Raw genomic sequence first — 20,054 nt, forward strand, 5'->3', positions numbered from 1 at the left:
CTGCAATTTCAGCTTGCCAATGATAGAATTGATATGATCCACAGAATAACTAGACTTTCATTTAATCTATACATCAGTTACCATACTATTGAAGTTGTATCAAAAGTGTTACATTGATACATTATTTGTGCAAACATTTACAAAAGCAATATTTTTACCAAGAGCTATAAACATATTTGCAAATTTGCTTTTAATGTCAATTTCTTGAAATTTATCTTGAAACAGAAGTTTTTGAAAATGGAAAGGACTTTATGCAAGAAAATGATAATTGCCATATTTATAAGAATGGTGATAGTCAAAAAACAATATAGAGAAACAAACAATAGAGAAACAAAATGGAAAAATAATTTGTATGTCCAATCAGTGAAATATTTTACCATAATTAAACTGATGGTTTTAAATATATTGTGGAAACACAAATAAATTTGAGTACATAATTTTGTTTTAACATATTCATTATCATATCACATATATATTATCTTAAAATATTATACAAAGTATATATTTTAGCACAACATGGAAGGAAAAATAAACAATTTTTAGAGCGGTGGATTAAATCATTAATAAGTTTGATTGACTTTAGATGGAAATATATGCATTTATTATGTTTTAACGCTCTCTTGTATTGATTTTAAATAGGATAGTAAGTTTCCATGGGTAGGAATCTGGCCTTCCTAACTGCTTTTTTATAGTAGTTAACACAATACCAAATGCAGTTCATGATGTCCCAGTCATGATAGCATCACATGAAGATCACATCAGTACATGTATTTTTTTCTTTTTTTAATTGAAGTATAGTTGATTTACAATGTGTGTTAGTTTCAGGTGTACAACAAAGTGAGTCAGATATATATATACACATATATGTGTATATATATATATATATATATATATATACACACTTTATATATATATTCTTTTCTATTTACCATAGCCAAGACGTGGAAGCAACCTAAATATCCATCTAAAGATGAATGGATAAATAAGATGTGGTGTATTTATACCATAGACTGTTACTCAGCCATTAAAAAGAATGAAATAATGCCATTTGCAGCAACATGGTTGGACATAGAGATTATCATACTAAGTGAAGTAAGCCAGCTAGTACATGTATTTTAAATGTCAGCAAAGCTGACTGAAAAAGAAACAAAGATAGGGGATAAAGTCAATGGCCTGGGTGCCAGGAATTCTTGCTTCTTAATGTCCAGTAACTTATTGAAAGGGCTTAGAGAAATCACCTTAGTAACACAGAGAGTTATCATGTACTGTCACTGAACTACATGGGCTTCGTAAGGAAACTAAGAGTATTGTAAAGACAGATTAGATATCAAAGAGAGGTATTGAGTAGTAAAGGTAATACCTATTAGTATTATATTAACATTTATGCAATTAATAATTTTGAAGTAACAGAGTAAATTAAAATCAAATAAACAAGACTATAGATACAGAAAAAAAATTACACTGACCCTAGAAAGTCAGAAATAGAATTGTTATTGTTGTCATCTCTGTAAATCCTCAGAGGACTTTCTTTACCAGTCTATTCACCAGTTATGGGGAAGAAAGTTCGACTAATTGTATAATTCTTTGAAACCTTAGTCTATTTGGGCTCACTATTTTGTGAAGAAGTTCCATTTGTATAGAGGACTGCAGCCTAAATTACATACCAGATATATTAAACACTTTTGGGGAGCAAAGGAGCTTCTTAATAGCATCTTTCATGTCCTTATTTCTCAGGCTATATATAATGAGATTGAAAAAGGGAGCAAGCACAGAGAATGTTAGAGCAATGATGGTGTCCCAGAATGGTATATAAATAGCAGTGAATCTAAGATACATGAGGGCCACACTGCCAAAAAACAGTAGGAAGTCAGCAGTGTGCACAGCACAGGTGAAAAGGGTCTTTTTATGACCCTCAGCTGAAGGTATGCCCTGGATAACAATGATAATTCGAATGTAAGAAAGAGAAATAATCAGACATGTTATTAGAATAGCGAGAGCATGAATCACACCTTGCACCAAGATCACAAAGGCATCCGTGCAGGCTAAATTTAATAAAGGAGTGAAATCACAGAAGATCTGGTGGATTTGGTTGGGACCGCAGAAAGGTAGGGTAGAAATCCACAAAATCTCAGGTAGAAGGATGAGGAAACCAAAGATACAAGACCCTGCAGAGAGCTGAGCGCATAGTCAGGGAGTCATGATGGTCAGGTAGTGGAGTGTGTTTCAGATGGCAACATACCTGTCAATGGGCATGACAGTCAGCAAGCCTCCTTCAGTGTTTCCGAGTGAATGGAAGAAGTACATTTGCAAGAGGCAGCCAATGAAAGAGATGGTGTTTTGATTGCTGATCAGATTGGAGAGCATCTTAGGAATGGTGGCTGTGGTGTACCATATCTCAAGAAATGAAAAGATACTTATGAAATTATACATGGGATTGTGAAGATGGGTATCCAGCCTTATAGCAAAGAAGATCATTAGGTTCATTAGGTTCCTGATTACAATAAACATGTAGATGAAAAGTAAAGGAAAAAGGTATAGGAGGCCACCATCCTGGAGTTTGGGGAACCCAGTGAAGATAAACTCAGTCACTGCTGATAGATTTCCACTCTCCATATTCCCAGAAGAGCTACCTGTGAATGAAGAAGATGGTACACCCAACAAACAGAGAAGAAAATCAGTGCAACATAAATGTAAATGGTACTTTTTTACCTGGTATTTTTGTGTTTTGACATTTCCCAGATTCAAAATAACTGATAACTTGTCTATATCACTAATCTTTTTGTTTGAGAGACAATATAGCATGATGATTGTTAGCATGGGTTCAAATCAAACATTCCAGGCCTGAATTTTCATTCTGCTACTTATTAGTTGGCTAAATAGGCAAGTTACATAATCTCTCTGAGCCTCAGAGTCTTCTGTAGTTGAAAAATATTAGCGCAGAATTATGAGTATTAAAGGAATTAATGTATCAATGTCCATCATATTAATATTGATCCATATTTGTTAGTTATCATTTCCTACCTTGAACAGCTTTCTAAAAGAATAATATTAACAATTTATTAACTGTTAATTGTCATTAACAATTTATTAATTGTCATTTAGATCTTGTTCACTCCTCAATCACTTGCTATGTGACTGCTTTCTCTACTACTATACAGAAGCCATTCTGTCCTATGTATCAGTGACATGGTAACTACAAAACAGTGAAAAAGGTTCAGTCATTACATTACAACTACACTTTGGCATCAGAAACTACTGATTACTACTAACTGAAGATTATCTTCCTTGGCTCTCATGAAACCACCATCTCCACGTTTGCCTTCTTCCTGAATGGAAGCTTCCTCTCGGGTGTTTTGTCATAACACTGTTTCTTATTTTATGTTTTATAAACTCATCTTCTTGACCCATTCTATAAATGGCTCTGTGCTCCAACTTCCTTCTGTGTTCCCTAAAACCATGTCCTTCCTTGTGGTTGATGAACACATACTCCTGTACTTTTCAGTTCTTTCAAATCTCCAGCACAGATATGTTTCCTGAACTTTAGACCTGCATATCCAATATTCCCCATCTACCACTCTCTCATGCTGCACTATGGCAGTTTTCAGAGTTCACCTTGATTTCTCCTGGGTCATTGTTTATGTGAATGTTAACCATCTCCTTAGAAGCCACTCTTACTCCCTTTTCTTCACTTGAATACTTCCTAGGCTTTCCTCAAGTTTCAGCTCAGCCATTGCCTCCTATCAGAAGCTCTACAACTCTTGCTGTGGTCTCATCTTCTTCCCCACATTCACACACACACACATCTGGATTTATTCTCATCTATGTGTCCTACAGAAGGCTTCTACCATAATCCTTACTATGTCTTATTGTAACTTATTTGTTTAGCTTCACTAGACTGTGAACTTCTATTAGAGCAGGATTAACATTTTGTCTTTCACAACCCCTGGAATGTATTAGGCACTTGAAAGTAGCTTTTTTTTTTTTTTTTTTTTTTTTTGAGGTACGTGGGCCTCTCACTGTTGTGGCCTCTCCCGTTGTGGAGCACAGGCTCTGGACACGCAGGCCCAGCGGCCATGGCTCATGGGCCCAGTTGCTCTGTGGCATGTGTGGTCTTCCTGGACCTGGGCACGAACCCATGTCCCCTGCATCGGCAGGCAGACTCTCAACCACTGGGCCAACAGGAAGCCCGAAAGTAACTATTTTTTAATGAATATGTTTGGATCAGACTTACAAACATAATTAAAGGTAGAAAAATCCAGAAGGCTGGTCGGAAGGAAACTTATAAGCACTTATATCTTAGACAGCTGTAAACTCTGAATAACTAGATGTTATTTCTGATTATAAATATGCAGAGCCCAGAACTCCAAAGATAGCGATTTATCATAAACCCTAGTCCAATGCCAAAATTCAAGCCTGTCCAAATCTTCATTATTTGAATCTTTAGAGTGTGTCTCATCCCCAACATAGGAAATGAATACTTCCTTTCCAGACCTCAGTGACCCTCAACTCACCTCTGCCAGATAGCCTACTATCATCCTTTTCCCTGGGTCTCTGCGTTCTTAAATGTTCCTTCATCTTCTCTGAAAGGGTTGTTATAGCCATCTTAAGAAAAATACTAAAAAGGCAATGAGTTCCACTGGGGCTTCATCCCTTGGTAATAAATAGAAAGCAATCTTTTTTTTTCCCCATGGGGTCAATTATCAGAGTGCATCTGCAGTTTTTTCTCAGTAAATCTCCAGATCAAAGGGGAATCAGTTCTCCAAGGAAGACTTACAGGTTCTGATGACCATTGTTACTCCTTTTCTTGTCATCATTATGATTTAACCAGCCAGTCTCCATTTAGGTAGGGAATTGAAAGTGTATCATATACAGAAGAGCCTGGATTGGACCCTATCCTTTCAAAAACACTAGAAATAAGACATGTTGAAGGAGACTCACTGGCATGTTAATTATTGTGAATAAATGAATGAATAGAAAAAGGAACTGTTTCCATGAAAACAGGTGATTTGGAAGTGTGCCACACTAAACAAGATGGAAGAATGGCAAGTTTTTCCTCCAACAATATACACAGGGTTTCCCTTCAAATTGTTTCTATTGATTCTGCTAAACTCTTTATATTCCTAGTTTTTTTACCACAAAGTGTGTTAAAGATTTGTATGTGCTTCTTGTATACCACTTCCTTACACTCATTCTTTCTGAAATACCTATAATTTCTTCTCACCTTTCTGCCATAAGAAATACCTCCAAAAATTTTATGAATTTATGAACATAAATAAAAACATATCTGTTTGCTGTAAAAATGGAATTCTTCTGTGTGTGAGAAGACTTATTAACATAAGATTGTATTTGTTCCAATGTAACAAAATGTATCTTCCCATTTAAAAGCAAACTCAATGGAGTCTGTTTGTAGTAGGATGAGTAACTAAAATTTTTTTTTTTAATTTAATGTGGCACAGCAAATGTTTGAAAATAAACATGAAAATTTGGATAATGAAGGTTTACTTAGAGAAATAATTAACTGCTAGATATCCAAACTTATTGTAAAGCCACAATTATCCTATCAATATTGTGTAAGGACATGTATATGTCAACATGTTAGAGGGTAGATAGCTAATTCCAGAAACCAATAGGGGAAGAAATGAAGCATTTCTTGTGGGAAAATGTGGTATTGTATCACTGGAGAGGATGATTTATTTAACATGATCTGACATAAGTGGATACATCAAAAACAAAATCATTTTAAATGATTATTTTGCACCATACCCAAAAATTACTTCAAAGAGATTAAAAAAGAGAAGAAAGGAAATAATAATTAGACAAAATATATATGGAGAAGAATTTCTAAATCAAGAAAAAGATATAAAACCATAAAGAAAACTATAGAGATAGTTGGCTGACTAAAATTTATCCCCTCCCCAAGGGAAATATAATAGTGTATTTTTTTCAGAAAACAAATTTAATGATAAATAATTCATGTACAAATTGCAAAACTTATAAATATGTATCTAAATAAAAATTTACATTGTGAACATACTTTTCTAAACTCTACACAAATCAAGTATGAGTTCTATTTTATCCTGTTATCAAACATGTCCTGTTTGTTAACCTGTTTTTTTCTTTTAGTTTTAACATATTTATTGGAGTATAATTTCTTTCCAATGTTGTGTTAGTTTCTGCTGTATAACAAAGTGAATCAGTTATATGCATACTTATATCCCCATATTCCCTCACTCTTGTGCCTCCCTCCCACCCTCCCTTTCCCACCCCTCTAGGTGGTCACAAAGCGCCGAGCTCATCTCCCTGTGCCATGCAGCTCCTTCACACTAGCTATCTGCTTTACATTTGGTACTGTATATATGTCAATGCTACTCTTTCATTTCATCCCAGATACCCCTTCCCCTTCCCCACATCCTCAAGTCCATTCTTTACGTCTGCGTCTTTATTCCTGTCATGCCCCTAGGTTCTTCAGAACTTTTTTTTTTTTTAGATTCCATATATATGTGTTAGAATGTGGTATTTGCCTTTCTCTTTCTGACTTACTTCACTCTGTATGACAGACTCTAGGTTCATCCACCTCACTACAAATAATTCAATTTCATTTCTTTTATGGCTGAGTAATATTCCATTGTATATGTGTGCCATGTCTTCTTTATCCATTCATCTCTCAATGGACACTTAGGCTGCTCTCATGTCCTGGCTATTATAAATAGTGCTGCAATGAACATTGCAGCACCATGTCTCTTTTTGAATTATGGTTTTCTCAGGATATATATGTCCAGTAGTGGGGTTGCTGGGTCATATGGTAGTTCTATTTTTAGATTTTTAAGGAACCTCCATACTGTTCTCCATAGTGGCTCTATCAATTTACATTCCCACCAACAGTGCAAGAGGGTTCCCTTTTCTCCACACCCTCTCCAGCATTTATCGTTTGTAGATTTTTGGATGAAAGTCATTCTGACGGTGTGAGGTGATACCTCATTGCAATTTTGATTTGCATTTCTCTAATGATTAGTGATGTTGAGCATACTTTCATGTGGTTGTTGGCAATCTGTATATCTTCTTTGGAGAAATGTCTATTTAGGTCTTCTGCCCATTTCTGGATTGGGTTGTTTGTTTTCTTGATATTGAGCTGCATGAGCTGCTTGTATATTTTGGAGATTAAACATTTGTCAGTTGATTTGTTTGCAAATATCTTCTTCCATACTGAGGGTTGTCCTTTTGTCTTCTTTATGGTTTCCTTTACTGTGCAAAAGCTTTGAAGTTTCATTAGGTCCCATTTGTTTATTTTTGGTTTTATTTCCATTTTTCTAGGAGGTAGGTCAAAAGGATCTTGCTGTGATTTATGTCACAGAGTGTTCTTCCTATGTTTTCCTCTAACAGTTTTATAGTGTCTGGCGTTACATTTAGATCTTTAATCTATTTGGAGTTTATTTTTGTGTATGGTGTTAGTGAGCATTCTAATTTCATTCTGTTACATGTAGCTGTCCAGTTTTCACAACACCCCTTGTTGAATAGGCTCTCTTTTTTCCACTGTATATTCTTGCCTCCTTTGTCAAAAATAAGGTGACCATATGTGCGTGGGTTTATCTCTGGGCTTTCTATCCTGTTTCATTGATCAATATTTCTTTTTTGGTGCCAGTACCATAATGTCTTGATTACTGTAGCTTTGCAATATAATCTGCAGTCAGGGAGCCTGATTCCTACAGCTCTGTTTTTCTTTCTCAAGATTTCATTGGCTATTCGGGGTCTTTTGTGTTTCCATGTAAATTGTGAAATTTTTTGTCCTACTTCTGTGAAAAGTGCCAATGGTAGCTTGATAAAGATTGCATTGAATCTGTAGATTGCTTTTGGTAGTATAGTCATTTTCACAATATTGATTCTTCCAATCCAAGAACATGGTATATCTCTCCATCTGATGGTATCATCTTTAATTTCTTTCATCAGTGTCTTATAATTTTCTTCATACAGGTCTTTTGTCTCCTTCGGAAGGTTTATTCCTAGGTATTTTATTCTTTTTGTTGCATTGGTAAATGGGATTGTTGCCTTAATTTCTCTCAGATTTTTCATTGTGGTGAATAGGAATGCAAGAGATTTCTGTGCATAAATCTTTTATCCTGCTATTTTAACAAATTCATTGATTAGCTCTAGTAGTTTTCTGGTAACATCTTTAGGATTCTCTATGTATATTATCATGCACCTGCAAACAGTGACAGTTTTACTTCTTCTTTTCTGATTTGGATTCCTTTTATTTCTTCTTCTTCTTTAATTGTTGTGCTAAAACTTGCAAAACTATGTTGACTAATAGCAATGAGAGTGGGCAACTTTGTCTTATTCCTGATCTTAGAGAAAACAGTTCCAGTTTTTCACTATACACAATTATGTTGGCTGTGTGTTTGTCATATATGGCCTTTATTATGTTGAGGTAGGTTCCCTCTATGCCTACTTTCTGGAGAGTTTTTATTATAAATGGGTGTTGAATATTGTTGAAAGCTTTTTCTGCATCTGTCGAGATTATAATATGGATTTTATCCTTCAGTTTGTTAATATGGTGTATCACATTGATTGATGTGCATATATTGAAGAATCCTTGCATTCCTGGGATAAACCCCACCTGATCATGGTGTATGATCTTTTTAATGTGTTTTTGGATTCTGTTGCTAGTATTTTGTTGAGGATTTTTGCATCTATGTTCATTAGTGATATTGGTCTGTAGTTTTCTTTTTTTGTGACATCTTTGTCTGGTTTTGGTATCAGGGTGATGGTGGCCTTGTAGAATGAGTTTGGGAGTGTTCCTCCCTTTGCTGTATTTTGGAAGAGTTTCAGAATAATAGGTGTTGGCTCTTCTCTAAATGTTTGATAAAATTCAGCTGTGAAGCTATCTGGTCCTGGGCTTTTGCTTGTTGGAAGACTTTTAATCACAGTTTCAACTTCAGTCCTTGTGATTGGTCTGTTCATATTTTCTATTTTTTCCTCATTCAGCCTTGGAATGTTGTGTTTTTATAAGAATTTGTCCATTTCTTCCAGATTGTCCATTATATTGGCATATTGTTGCTTGTAGTAGTCTCTCATGAGACTTTGTATTTCTGCAGTGTCAGTTGTCACTTCTCCTTTTTCATTTCTAATTCTGTTGATTTGAGTCTTCTCCCTTTTTTTTCTTGATGAGTCTGGCTAATGGTCTATCAGTTTTGTTTATCTTCAGAAAGAACCAGCTTTTATTGATCTTTCCTACTGTTTCCTTCAATTCTTTTTCATTTATTTCTGATTTGATCTTTATGTTTCTTTTCTTCTGCTAACTTGTTTTTTGTTCGTTTGTTTGTTTTTGTTGTTGTTCTTCTCTCTCTAATTTCTTTAGGTGTAAGGTTAGGTTGTTTATTTGAGATTTTTCCTGTTTCTTGCGGTAGGATTGTATTGCTATAAACTTCCCTCTTAGAACTGCTTTTGCTGCATCCCATAGGTTTCGGGTCATTGTGCCTTCATTGTCATTTGTTTCTAGGTATTTTTTGATTTCCTCTTTCATTTCTTCAGTGATCTCTTGGTTATTTAGTAGCATTTTGTTTAGCCTCCATGTGTTTGTATTTTTTACAGTTTTTTTTTTCCTGTAGTTGATATCTAGTCTCATAACGTTGTGGTCAGGAAAGATTTTACTATTGATAAGATTTCACTTTTCTTAAATTTATTGTGGCTTGACTTGTGACCCAAGATATAATCTATCCTGGAGAATGTTTCATAAGCACTTGAGAAGAAAGTGTATTCTGTTGTTGTTTTTGGATGGAATGTCCTATAAATATCAATTAAGTTTATCTGGTATAATTTGTCTTTTAAAGCTTGTGTTTCCCTATTTATTTTCACTTTGGATGATCAGTCCATTTGTGAAAGTGATGTGTTAAAGTCCCCTACCATTACTGTGTTACTATCAATCTCCCTTTTTATGTCTGTTAGCATTTGCCTTATGTATTGAGGTGCTCCTCTGTTGGGTGCATAAATATTTACAATTGTTATATCATCTTCATGGATTGATCCCTTGATCATTATGTAGTGTCTTTCTTTGTCTCTTGTAATAGTCTTTATTTTAAAGTCTATTTTTTCTGATATGAGAATTGCTACTCCAGATTTCTTTTGATTTCTATTTGCATGGAATATCTTATTCCATCCCCTTACTTTCACTCTGTATGTGTCCCTAGGTCTGAAGTGGGTCTCTTGTGGACAACATATAAATGGGTCTTGTTTTTGTTTTCATTCAGCCAGTCTTTGTCTTTTGGTTGGAGCATTTAATCTGTGTACATTTAAGGTAATTATCAATATGTGTGTTCCTATTACCATTTTCTTAATTATTTGGGGTTTGTTATGGTAGGTCTTTTCCTTCTCTTGTGTTGCCCGCCTAGAGAAGTTCCTTTAGCATTTGTTGTAAAGCTGGTTTGGTGGTGCTGAATTCTCTTAGCTTTTGCTTGTCTGTAAAAGTTTTAATTTCTCCATCAAATCTGAATGAGATCCTTGCTGGGTAGAGTAATCTTGGTTGTATGTTTTTCTCTTTCATCACTTTAAATATGTCCTGCCACACTCTTCTGGCTTGCAGAGTTTCTGCTGAAAGATCAGCTGTTAACCTTATGGGGTTTTCCTTGTATGCTATTCTTTGCTTTTCCCTTGCTGCTTTTAATATTTTTTTCTTTGAAGTTAATTTTTGATATTTTGATTAATATATGTCTTGGCATGTTTCTCCTTGGTTTTATCCTGTATGGGACTCTCTGCACTTCCTGGATTTGACTGACTATTTCCTTTCCCAGATTAGGGAAGTTTTCAACTATAATCTCTTCAAATATTTTCTCAGACCCTTTTTTTTCTCTTCTTCTGGGACCCCTATAATTTGAGTGTTGGTGCATTTAATGTTGTCCCAGAGGTCTCTGAGACTGTTTCAGTTCTTTACATTCTTTTCTGTTTATTCTGCTCTTGTTAGTTGTTTCCACTATTTTATCTTCCAGGTCACTTATCCATTCTTCTGTCTCACTTATTCTGCTATTGATTACTTCTAGAGTATTTTTAATTTCATTTATTTTTGTTCATGTTTGTTTGTTCTTTAGTTCTTCTAGTTCCTTTTTAAACGTTTTTTGTATTTTCTCCATTCTATTTGGAAGATTTTTGATCATCTTTGTTATCATTACTCTGAATTCTGTTTCTGGTAGACTGCCTATTTCCTCTTCATTTGTTTGGTCTGGTGGGTTTTCACCTTGCTCTTTCACCTGCTGCATATTTCTCTGTTTTCTCATTTTGTTTAACTTACTGTGTTTGGGGTCTCGTTTTCAAAGGCAGGAGGTTCATAGTCCCCGTTATTTTTGGTGTCTGCCCCCAGTGGGTGAGGTTGTTTCAGTGGCTTATGTAGGCTTCCTGGTGGAGGGGACTGGTGCCTGTGTTCTGGTGAGTGGGTCTGTATGTTGTCCTTCTGGTGGACAGAGCTGCATCCAGTAGTTTGTTTTGGAGTGTCTGTTAACTTAGTATGCCTTTAGGCAGCCTCCCTGCTAATGGATGGGGCTGTGTTCCTGTCTTGCTAGTTGTTTGGCGTGGGGTATCCAGAACTGGAGCTTGCTGACCGTTGGGTCGAGCAGGGTCTTAGTGTTGAGATGAAGGTTTCTGGGGGGAGCTCTCACCAATTGATATTACATGGGGCCTGGAGTTTTCTGGTGGTCCAAGGTCCTGACTCGGCACTCCCACCTTGGAGGCTCAGGTCCAACACCCAGCCGGAGCACCAAGACCCTGCCAGCCACACAGCTCAGAGAAAAGAAGAAAGAAAAAACAAAAACAACCCCCCCCAAAACAATAAAACAAACAGAGAGAACCCTAGGAGAAATGGTAAAAGCAAACCTATACAGACAAAATCACACAAAGAAGCATACACATTCACACTCACAAAATAGAAAAAGGAGAAATATATATATATATATATATATATATATATATATATATATATATATATATATAGGAAGAGAGCCATGAAACCAATAAACAAATCCAGCAATGATAATAAACACTAAATACTAAACTAAGATAAACATAAAACCAGAAACAAATTAGACACAGAATGCAAGTCTACAGTTGCTCCTCAAGTCCACCGCCTCAATTTTGGGAACATTCATTGTCTATTCAGGTATTCTTCAGATGAAGGGTTTATCAAATTGATTGTGGGGATTTAATCTGCTGCACCTGAGGGTGAACAGAGAAATTTCCGTTTCTCTTTGTTCACACCGCTCCTGGGTTTCAGCTTTGGTTTTGGCCCTACTTCTGCATGTAGCCTGCCCTCAGGAGCCTGTTACCCACCCAGACAGGAGGGGGCTAAAGCAGTGGCTGATTAGAGCTCTCTTCCTCACTCAGGCCGGGGCGGGGGAGGGAGGGGTACCTTAGTACTAATTGGAATGCGGGGCAAGCCTGAGGCAGCAAAGTTTGCAACAGCCTGAGGCAGGCTGCGTGTTCTCCTGGGAAAGTTGTCCCTGGATCACGGGATCCTGACAGTGGTGTGCTGCACAGTCTCCTGGGGAGATGTGGTTAGGACCTGAACTTGCACACAGGATTCTTGGTGGCAGTGGCTGCAGCGTTAGTGGTTCATGCCCGTCTCTAGGGTCTGAGATGATAGTCACAGCTTGCACCTGTCTCTGGAGCAGTGTCCTGCCTTCTGTGAGCACACTGGGAAGGAATCCCCTCTCCTCATGCACCTCAAAACAAAGGTCTCTTGCCTCTCTGGCAGCTCCAGACTTTTTTCTGGACTCCTTCCCAGCTAGCTGTGACTCACTAGCTCCCTTCAGGCTGTGTTCATGCAGCCAACACCAGTCCTCTCCCTGGGGTCTGATCTCCAAAGCCCAAGCCTCAGCTCCTAGCCCACACCTGCCCTGGCAGGTGAGCCAACAAACCTCTCATGCTGGTGAGTGTTGGTTGGCACCCATCCTCTGTCAGGGATTCTTTCCACTTTGCCCTCTGCACCTCTGTTGCTGTGCTCTCCTCTGTGGTTCCAAAGATTTCCCCCATCCACCCTCCATCTCCATCAGTGAAGGGTCTTCCTAGTGTGTGGAAACTTTTCCTACTTCACAACTCCCTCCCAGAGGTGTGGGTCCCATCCATATTCTTTTGTCTCTGTTTTTTCTTTTTTCTTTTGCCCTACCCAGGTACGTGGGGATTTCCTTACCTTTTGGGAAGTCTGAGGTCTTCTGCCAGCATTCAGTTGGTGTTCTGTAGGAGTTGTTCCACATGTAGATGTATTTTTGATGTATTTGTAGGGAGGAGGTGATCTCCAAGTCTTACTCCTCCGCCATCTTGAAGGTCTTCTGTTAAGCTATTTTTTAACCTTCAGTATGATTGTGAATTTCTCCATTGCTCATTTTGATTCTATCAATTTTTGTCATAAATCTTAAGCCTATGTTTTTTGAAACACAGACAGTACGGTATATTCCATTTTAGTTAGAAACAGATTGATTTTTGTATGGCTTTGTTTGAAGATAATTTCATTTATTATAACTGTTGTAGAAATTTTAAAGTTTCCTCATGTTATACTCTCTTTATTTCCAGAATTTCAAGTCATTACTATTGCATTTCTAGGATTTAGTTTTCACATAATCTATCTTGCATGACATTGTATTTTCTTTGAATTATATGATATTTTCTCAAGTCAAAACTTTAGATTAGTTTTCTAGTGTTCAATATTTTCTTTACTTCTTCCATTGAATTTTTATATTTTCTAATGATTTTTAGTTATCACTAACATTACCGTAACAAAGTAATACACTTCATACATTAAAAGACCTCTACAATTTCTTTATAGATTTAAATTTAGAATATTTAAAATTATTTTTGTAATTATTTCTTAGGGCAACTTATGGTTAAATATTTGCTATTTTTAACAGAATATGCCCATTTTTGACATACCTTAAACTCTGTCCAACTGTTGTACCATACCTGAAAATGCAGATTCCAATGTAGAGTTCTCATACACACACATACACACACACACACATCCCTAAATGGCTCACATGAAACATACACAGAGATATATACACAGTGCTGAGGGATGGGATGGGGACATATGTGCCTTCAAAATAAGCAAACAAAGAGAAAGCCTGTGCACAGCAAAGAAGACCCAATGCAGACAAAAATAAATAAAGAAAAATAAATAAATTTTAAAAAATCGAGCAGTAGAAGATTTTGTAAGTAGGAAGAATGTCCAATAAGTGACCTATGAACTCTCTCTTTGGAATCTGTTCTTGAAATCTTTCAATCAGGCTCCTAAAGATTCAATCCATTAGAGATATTGAAAAGAATCAGAGATTCTTAATGAATACCTAAGTCTTCCTCTTCAAGTTTCTCAATTGACTTACAGACGAGGTAATTTTCTGATATTAAAATTTTAAGGATAGGAGATTTGGAGAAAATGGCTGAAATGCCTCAAGGAAAAAAACTGAGCAAACTAATACATTCAGTGTTTTCTGTGATATATCCATGGCCTACCTGAGGTTGGAGATCACACTTTTTTTTCTCCTTCATCAGCATTCAGGAATCTAGTTGTAGTGTCTAAAACATTACATGGTGGCATTGACTCAAGGCACTTGATAGAATAAGGTAGACTTTTGTCCAAGAGAGAAAAAAATCCCAAAGATAATGGCATAAGTTCTTTAGCTTTATGGATTTGGGGGTTTAAGATGGATGGATAAGAATGTGAAGACAATAAAGCATTGATAACTGAGAAAATAGATAGAGGTCTAGAGACTGATATTTCAATGAGACTCAAGAGGAATTGTAACAGAAATAATCTAATCAATAAGCTAAAAGGAAAAGACCATATTCTTAAAGACAAATATATTAGAGTTTAAAATATTTAAGATGGAATACTTACTCTATGTCTAAAGTCCTAGACATGGGAGAAAATCGATGTTATAAATTCAAGGGCATTTAGTAAAATTTTCTGAGAAAAGTTGTTAGATGAGTCATTCCTGTGGACTTTAATGTCTTCGGATGACCCAACTAGGACTGAAGGTATCAAACTATATGCCAAAGAAACAATCTTTAGGTAGCAGCAATATAAGGAGATAGAGGATACCAATAAGACATTTTCCCTAGAATTTTTCTCAGCCTAGAGGCACATAGGAAGCAGTAGAACAGGGAACTTTCATCTGAAAAATGTATTGTTTTTAGAAAAGAGATTGATTTCAGTTAAGCGAGAAGGTATATAGACATTATAGACACAGAGAAGGTTATTTGCCAAGGGAAAAAAATGTTGTTGGGGAGTCACAGGAAAGAATAGGAAAGAATGATATTAGTTGGGATTAGTAAGAACAGAGCTATATTGGGATGAAACTCCCAGACAAATGATAAAAGAGTATTATACTAGATAATGGCCAAATATGTTAGGATTGAAAAAGATGTCCAAATATTACCTGGAAACCTGGTTTAAAATATTTCTATATGGGTGCTCAGTTTCATGGGAGCTATGAAACGGGGGTGGGGGGTGAGAATTGGCACTTTCTCTCGTCACGCTCTCACAGTAAATGATTCAAAGCTTCACTGTTACTTTCACTTGTTTCAGTTGTTGCTTTAATCCACTACTCTGACACCTGGCAGTTCAACTCTCTCTTAGCTCAGCTGAGCCCTGACACATACCCATAAAGAAATTAAGGGAAGGAACAAAGAAGATTTATATTATCTCCAATTACAAATCTGTGAAGAGATAACTACTACTAATTCCTTAAAATGGAGAGATTTTGGACCTCTAAAGCAGTCACAGCTGTTGTCTTCTTTTGTTTCTAGCCTCTCTATTTATTTCCCCTGAGTGACTGGTATTAATCCTTTTAATAGAATCTAGGTGCTTATATTTTAGCAAAATCAATATTGTGCTCTATAGAACTTAATATGAAATTTATATGTTGGCGACTGGGAGAAGAGAAATGAGCTGACCCAATACCATTGGAGAAAGGAAGATGTGCATAAAAAAATTGATCTGGAGCTACAGACTGTTCAGTTTGAGTCAATATTCTGGGATATGATTTTCAGAAATAGGCTACTTATATACTTAACCTCTCTTTATTTCATGTTCTCGTTTGGTTTATATTCACTTCACTGGGAAGAGAAGCCAGTGTGTAAAACGGTATCCCCTGGATCAGAGTTAATTTAGAGAAAATCTGAAGGTGTGAGAGCAGAGGAACTATATCATTATTAGGGAAAAAGTCTTAATTATTCAGCCCATTATGCCCCAGATAAAACATAACATTTTCACTGATTTTTAATCTTATAAGTATATCTCCTCCCCTCTGAACCTAATTCCATTCAGCCATTCATGCAATCTCAAATATGTCCCCAAATATTTGGTATTTATGTCAACAGAAGGAGCACTAGATAAGTGTCCTTCCCTTCTACCCAGTAGGTAATTCACTTTCTCATTAACACTGACAAACCTGCATCTTGGACCCACGTGCATTCTCCTCTTACCTCTGACAGAGACAGAGAGGTCTGTTCCCTTTTCTGTGTTTAAGCAGTTCATGTCCCTTAAGTACATCAGGAAAGACTGTTATACCTCTTTCTGAAACCTTATTGGGGAGATTTCTCTACTGGAAGATTTCCCCTGATGACTGGAGAAAAACAGCAATTCTATTTCCCCATAGGATAATTAATAGAAACCTCCTCTGATCTTCTCTCATTAGTTCTCCTTTGTGTTAAGAACTCTGAGTCTTCCTTATGTATGGTCTCTTTTGATAGATTTGCTCAGGATCAATACACATGAATACACATTATTATGAAGAATTTCTTTCAACAGGATTAGGGTGTTTTTTGTTGTTGTTGTTGTTGTTTTGGTTTTTTTTAACTTCCCTACCCTCTGAAAGGATAGTGGCATTTTTCAAGGCCTGTTGAATTTCCCTGAGGAAGATAAAATATCCATTGCAATAACATTGTTGACTGTAACACACTATGCCATGATAAATTTGTCTACTTTGCTGAAGATACTCCTTTACCACAAGCTCTAAATATAGACCACTACCCCTCAATATGAGCCCACACATACAGGATTAGTTCTAGTGGTTCCAGTAAAGATTTTAGCATAATGTGGGGATACCAATCATCTCCATATGGCAAAGAAAATGGCACAATCTTAACACTTCCCTGTATCCATGCCCTTTGCAAGGTGATTTGGCAGCTCTTCCTACCAAGAAGTGAAATCTCTTTCCCTCCTCTAAGTCCCCCTTGTGAATTAATTTGGTTATAGAATGCAACAGAAAACATCGTGTGTTCATTTCTGAGCCAAGTCTCAAGAAGCCCGTGCATTCAGGCTCTGTATTAACACTCCAACCAGCCTTTATGTGGACAATAGGGACTAGCTTGCTGCAGGAGGGAAGACTTGGAGAAAGAGTACAACTGTCTTAGCTAACATTGTCTTAGTTCAGCCAGCTCTAGGCAAACAGTTGCTGACCCCTTGCTGCATGAGCGAACCAGGACTAAAAGAACAATCTATTTGATTCCAGCCAAAATTAACACATAAATTATGAGATAAAGAGATATTTTCTGTTTTAAGCTCTAATTCTGGGGGCAGTCTGTTTTGTAGCAGAAAAGCATTACTATGTTCCCTTAAATCATCTTTTCCACCTCCACTTTAATTTGTATTCATACAACAGAGATGCTGTTCTAAGAATCTAATATCTTACTTCAGTCTCTTCAGTGTCTTCACTTGGCAATTGGAGTAAATTCCAGTATCTCATAACATGGCCTACAAGTTTGCATATTTTGCTTCTAATCTTCATCTCATGACTCTTACTGTGTTTCATTTGCACAAGTGCATTTTGTTCCTACAATGGTTTTCCTAGAAACCCAGCTATTTCTAATCTCAGGATGTGTGCACAATTGTTTTATCTTATATATTTTCCTGGCTGATTCCTTCTCAGTCTTCAAGTGTCAGCTTAAATGCTGCTTCATCAAAAAAGCATTCTCTGCCTCTACTTCTAAATAGACATCCAGGCTTATTAATTATTTTGATGCATATTGTTAAATTGCTCTAGAAAGGATTATGCTATTTTGATATCCTGTTAGTACTGTCAGAGAGTGCATAGTTATTTTCTTCATCACATTTAAGTTGTCACCATTTTTAAAAGTACAACTTGTTTTTTTTAATAAAATGCAATACTTAATTATAAATAAATTAGAAAACTATAGATAAATACAAAGTTAAAAATAGAAACAGCTTATTAACTCTCTATGACAGTCTCTAGGTCCATCCACGTCTCTACAAATGACCCAATTTTGTTCCTTTTTATGGCTGAGTAATATTCCGTTGTATCTATGCACCACATTTTCTTTATCCATTATTCTGTTGATGGACATTTAGGTTGCTTGCATGTCCTGGCTATTGTAAATAGTACTGCAATGAACATTGGGGTGCATGAGATATCATCTCACACCTGTTAGAATGGTTATTATCAAAGAGATAAGAAACAACAAATGCTGAGGATGTGGAGCAAAGGGAACCCTTGTGCACTGTTGCTGTTACAGCCACTATGGAAAACAGTACAGTGGTTCCTCAAAAAATTAAAAATAGAACTACAATATGATCCAGCAATTCTACTTCTGGATATTTATCTGAAGAAAACAAAACCACTATCTCTAAAAGATAAATGCACCCCCTTGTTCACTGCAGCATTATTTACAATAGCCAAGATATGGAAACAACCTTAGTGTCCATCGATGGGTAATGGATAAAGAAAATGTGGTACGTATATACAGTGGAATATTATTTAGCCATAAAAAAGAGTGAATCTTGCCATTCGTGGCAACATGAATAGACCTTGAGGGCATTATGCTAAGTGAAATAAGTCAGACAGAGAAAGACAAATACTGTATGATCTCACTTATATGTGGATTCTAAGAAGCAAAACAAAACAAATAAACAAAACGTCAAGCTCATAGATACACAGACAGACTGATGGTTGGCAGAGGTGGGGATAAAATGGGTAAAGGGGGTTAAAAGGTACAAATCCCATCTATAAGATAAATAAGTAATAAGGATGTAATGTACAACATGGAGATTGGGACTATAGTTAATAATACTGTATTGTATATTTGAAAGTTTTCATCACAAGAAAAAAATTTCTAACTATGTATGGTAACGGATGCTAACTAGACTTATTATGGTGATCATTTCACAATATGTACAAATATTGAATCATTATGCTGTACATCTGAAACTAATATAATGTTATATATCAATTCTATCTAAATTTTTACAAAGGTCTGACTAAATAAATAGATAAAAAGTAGAATTATAGAATACATTCCTCACCTGTACAATCTTGCACAACATAGTTATTCCTTGTAAAAAAAAAGATAAAGAAACAGCTTATTAAATATGTATCCAAAGAGAATCAAAGTTAAAGACTGAAATTCAGTTTTCTTTCAAGCTTAGGCTCACAACCCATTAGTGAAATCAGATCCAAAAATGGTTTTAATGAAATAGAATAGGGGGGAGAAAAGAAGAGAAAAGATAAGAAGTACTGTATCAACTAAGCATAAATAGTCTTTTGTAAAAATATTGTTTTAGTTATAAATATGGATATGAATATGTAAATATATGCATATATATGTGTACTATATTATGGTTTAAAATATACTGTGAATATATATATATTATATATATTATATATATATTATAAATATATATATATTATATATATTATATATATATTATATATATATAATATATATATATACTGTGAATCACTTAACAGTATTTTAGTGATCCCACTTGCTGCTTATTACCTCATTTCTCTGCTTTCAGTGGTAGTAAAACTCCATGAAAGAGTGGTCTGTACTTGAAATTTCCAATTTTTCTTTAATTCTTTTCTATTCAACTGATCAATTCAGGCTTTTACTTCCACTATTTCATGTATACTTCTTTCATTAAGTTTAACAATGACCTCCAAGTGTCTAAGTTCAAAGTCAACTTCCAGTCCTTATCTTACTTGACTATTTGCAGGATTTGACAAAGCCAATCACTTTTTTCTCCTTGATGTATTTTGTTCACTTGAAGTTCAGATCTTTGCTCT

At 35.8% G+C, this 20,054-nt stretch overlaps 1 protein-coding gene across 1 annotated transcript; it reads right to left on the minus strand.

The window, feature by feature from the left end:
- Positions 1 to 1,656: 1,656 nt before the first annotated feature.
- Positions 1,657 to 2,613, minus strand: LOC307065247 (olfactory receptor 6K3-like; the record flags this gene model as incomplete). Its single annotated transcript, XM_079722073.1, is given in 3 exon segments — positions 1,657 to 2,187; positions 2,191 to 2,223; positions 2,227 to 2,613. Coding segments are annotated over 3 exon segments (951 nt in total).
- Between the last annotated feature and the right edge of the window lie 17,441 nt (positions 2,614 to 20,054).

This window comes from Hyperoodon ampullatus, assembly GCF_949752795.1.
Source record: "Hyperoodon ampullatus genome assembly, chromosome: 2".
NCBI lineage: Eukaryota > Metazoa > Chordata > Mammalia > Artiodactyla > Ziphiidae > Hyperoodon > Hyperoodon ampullatus.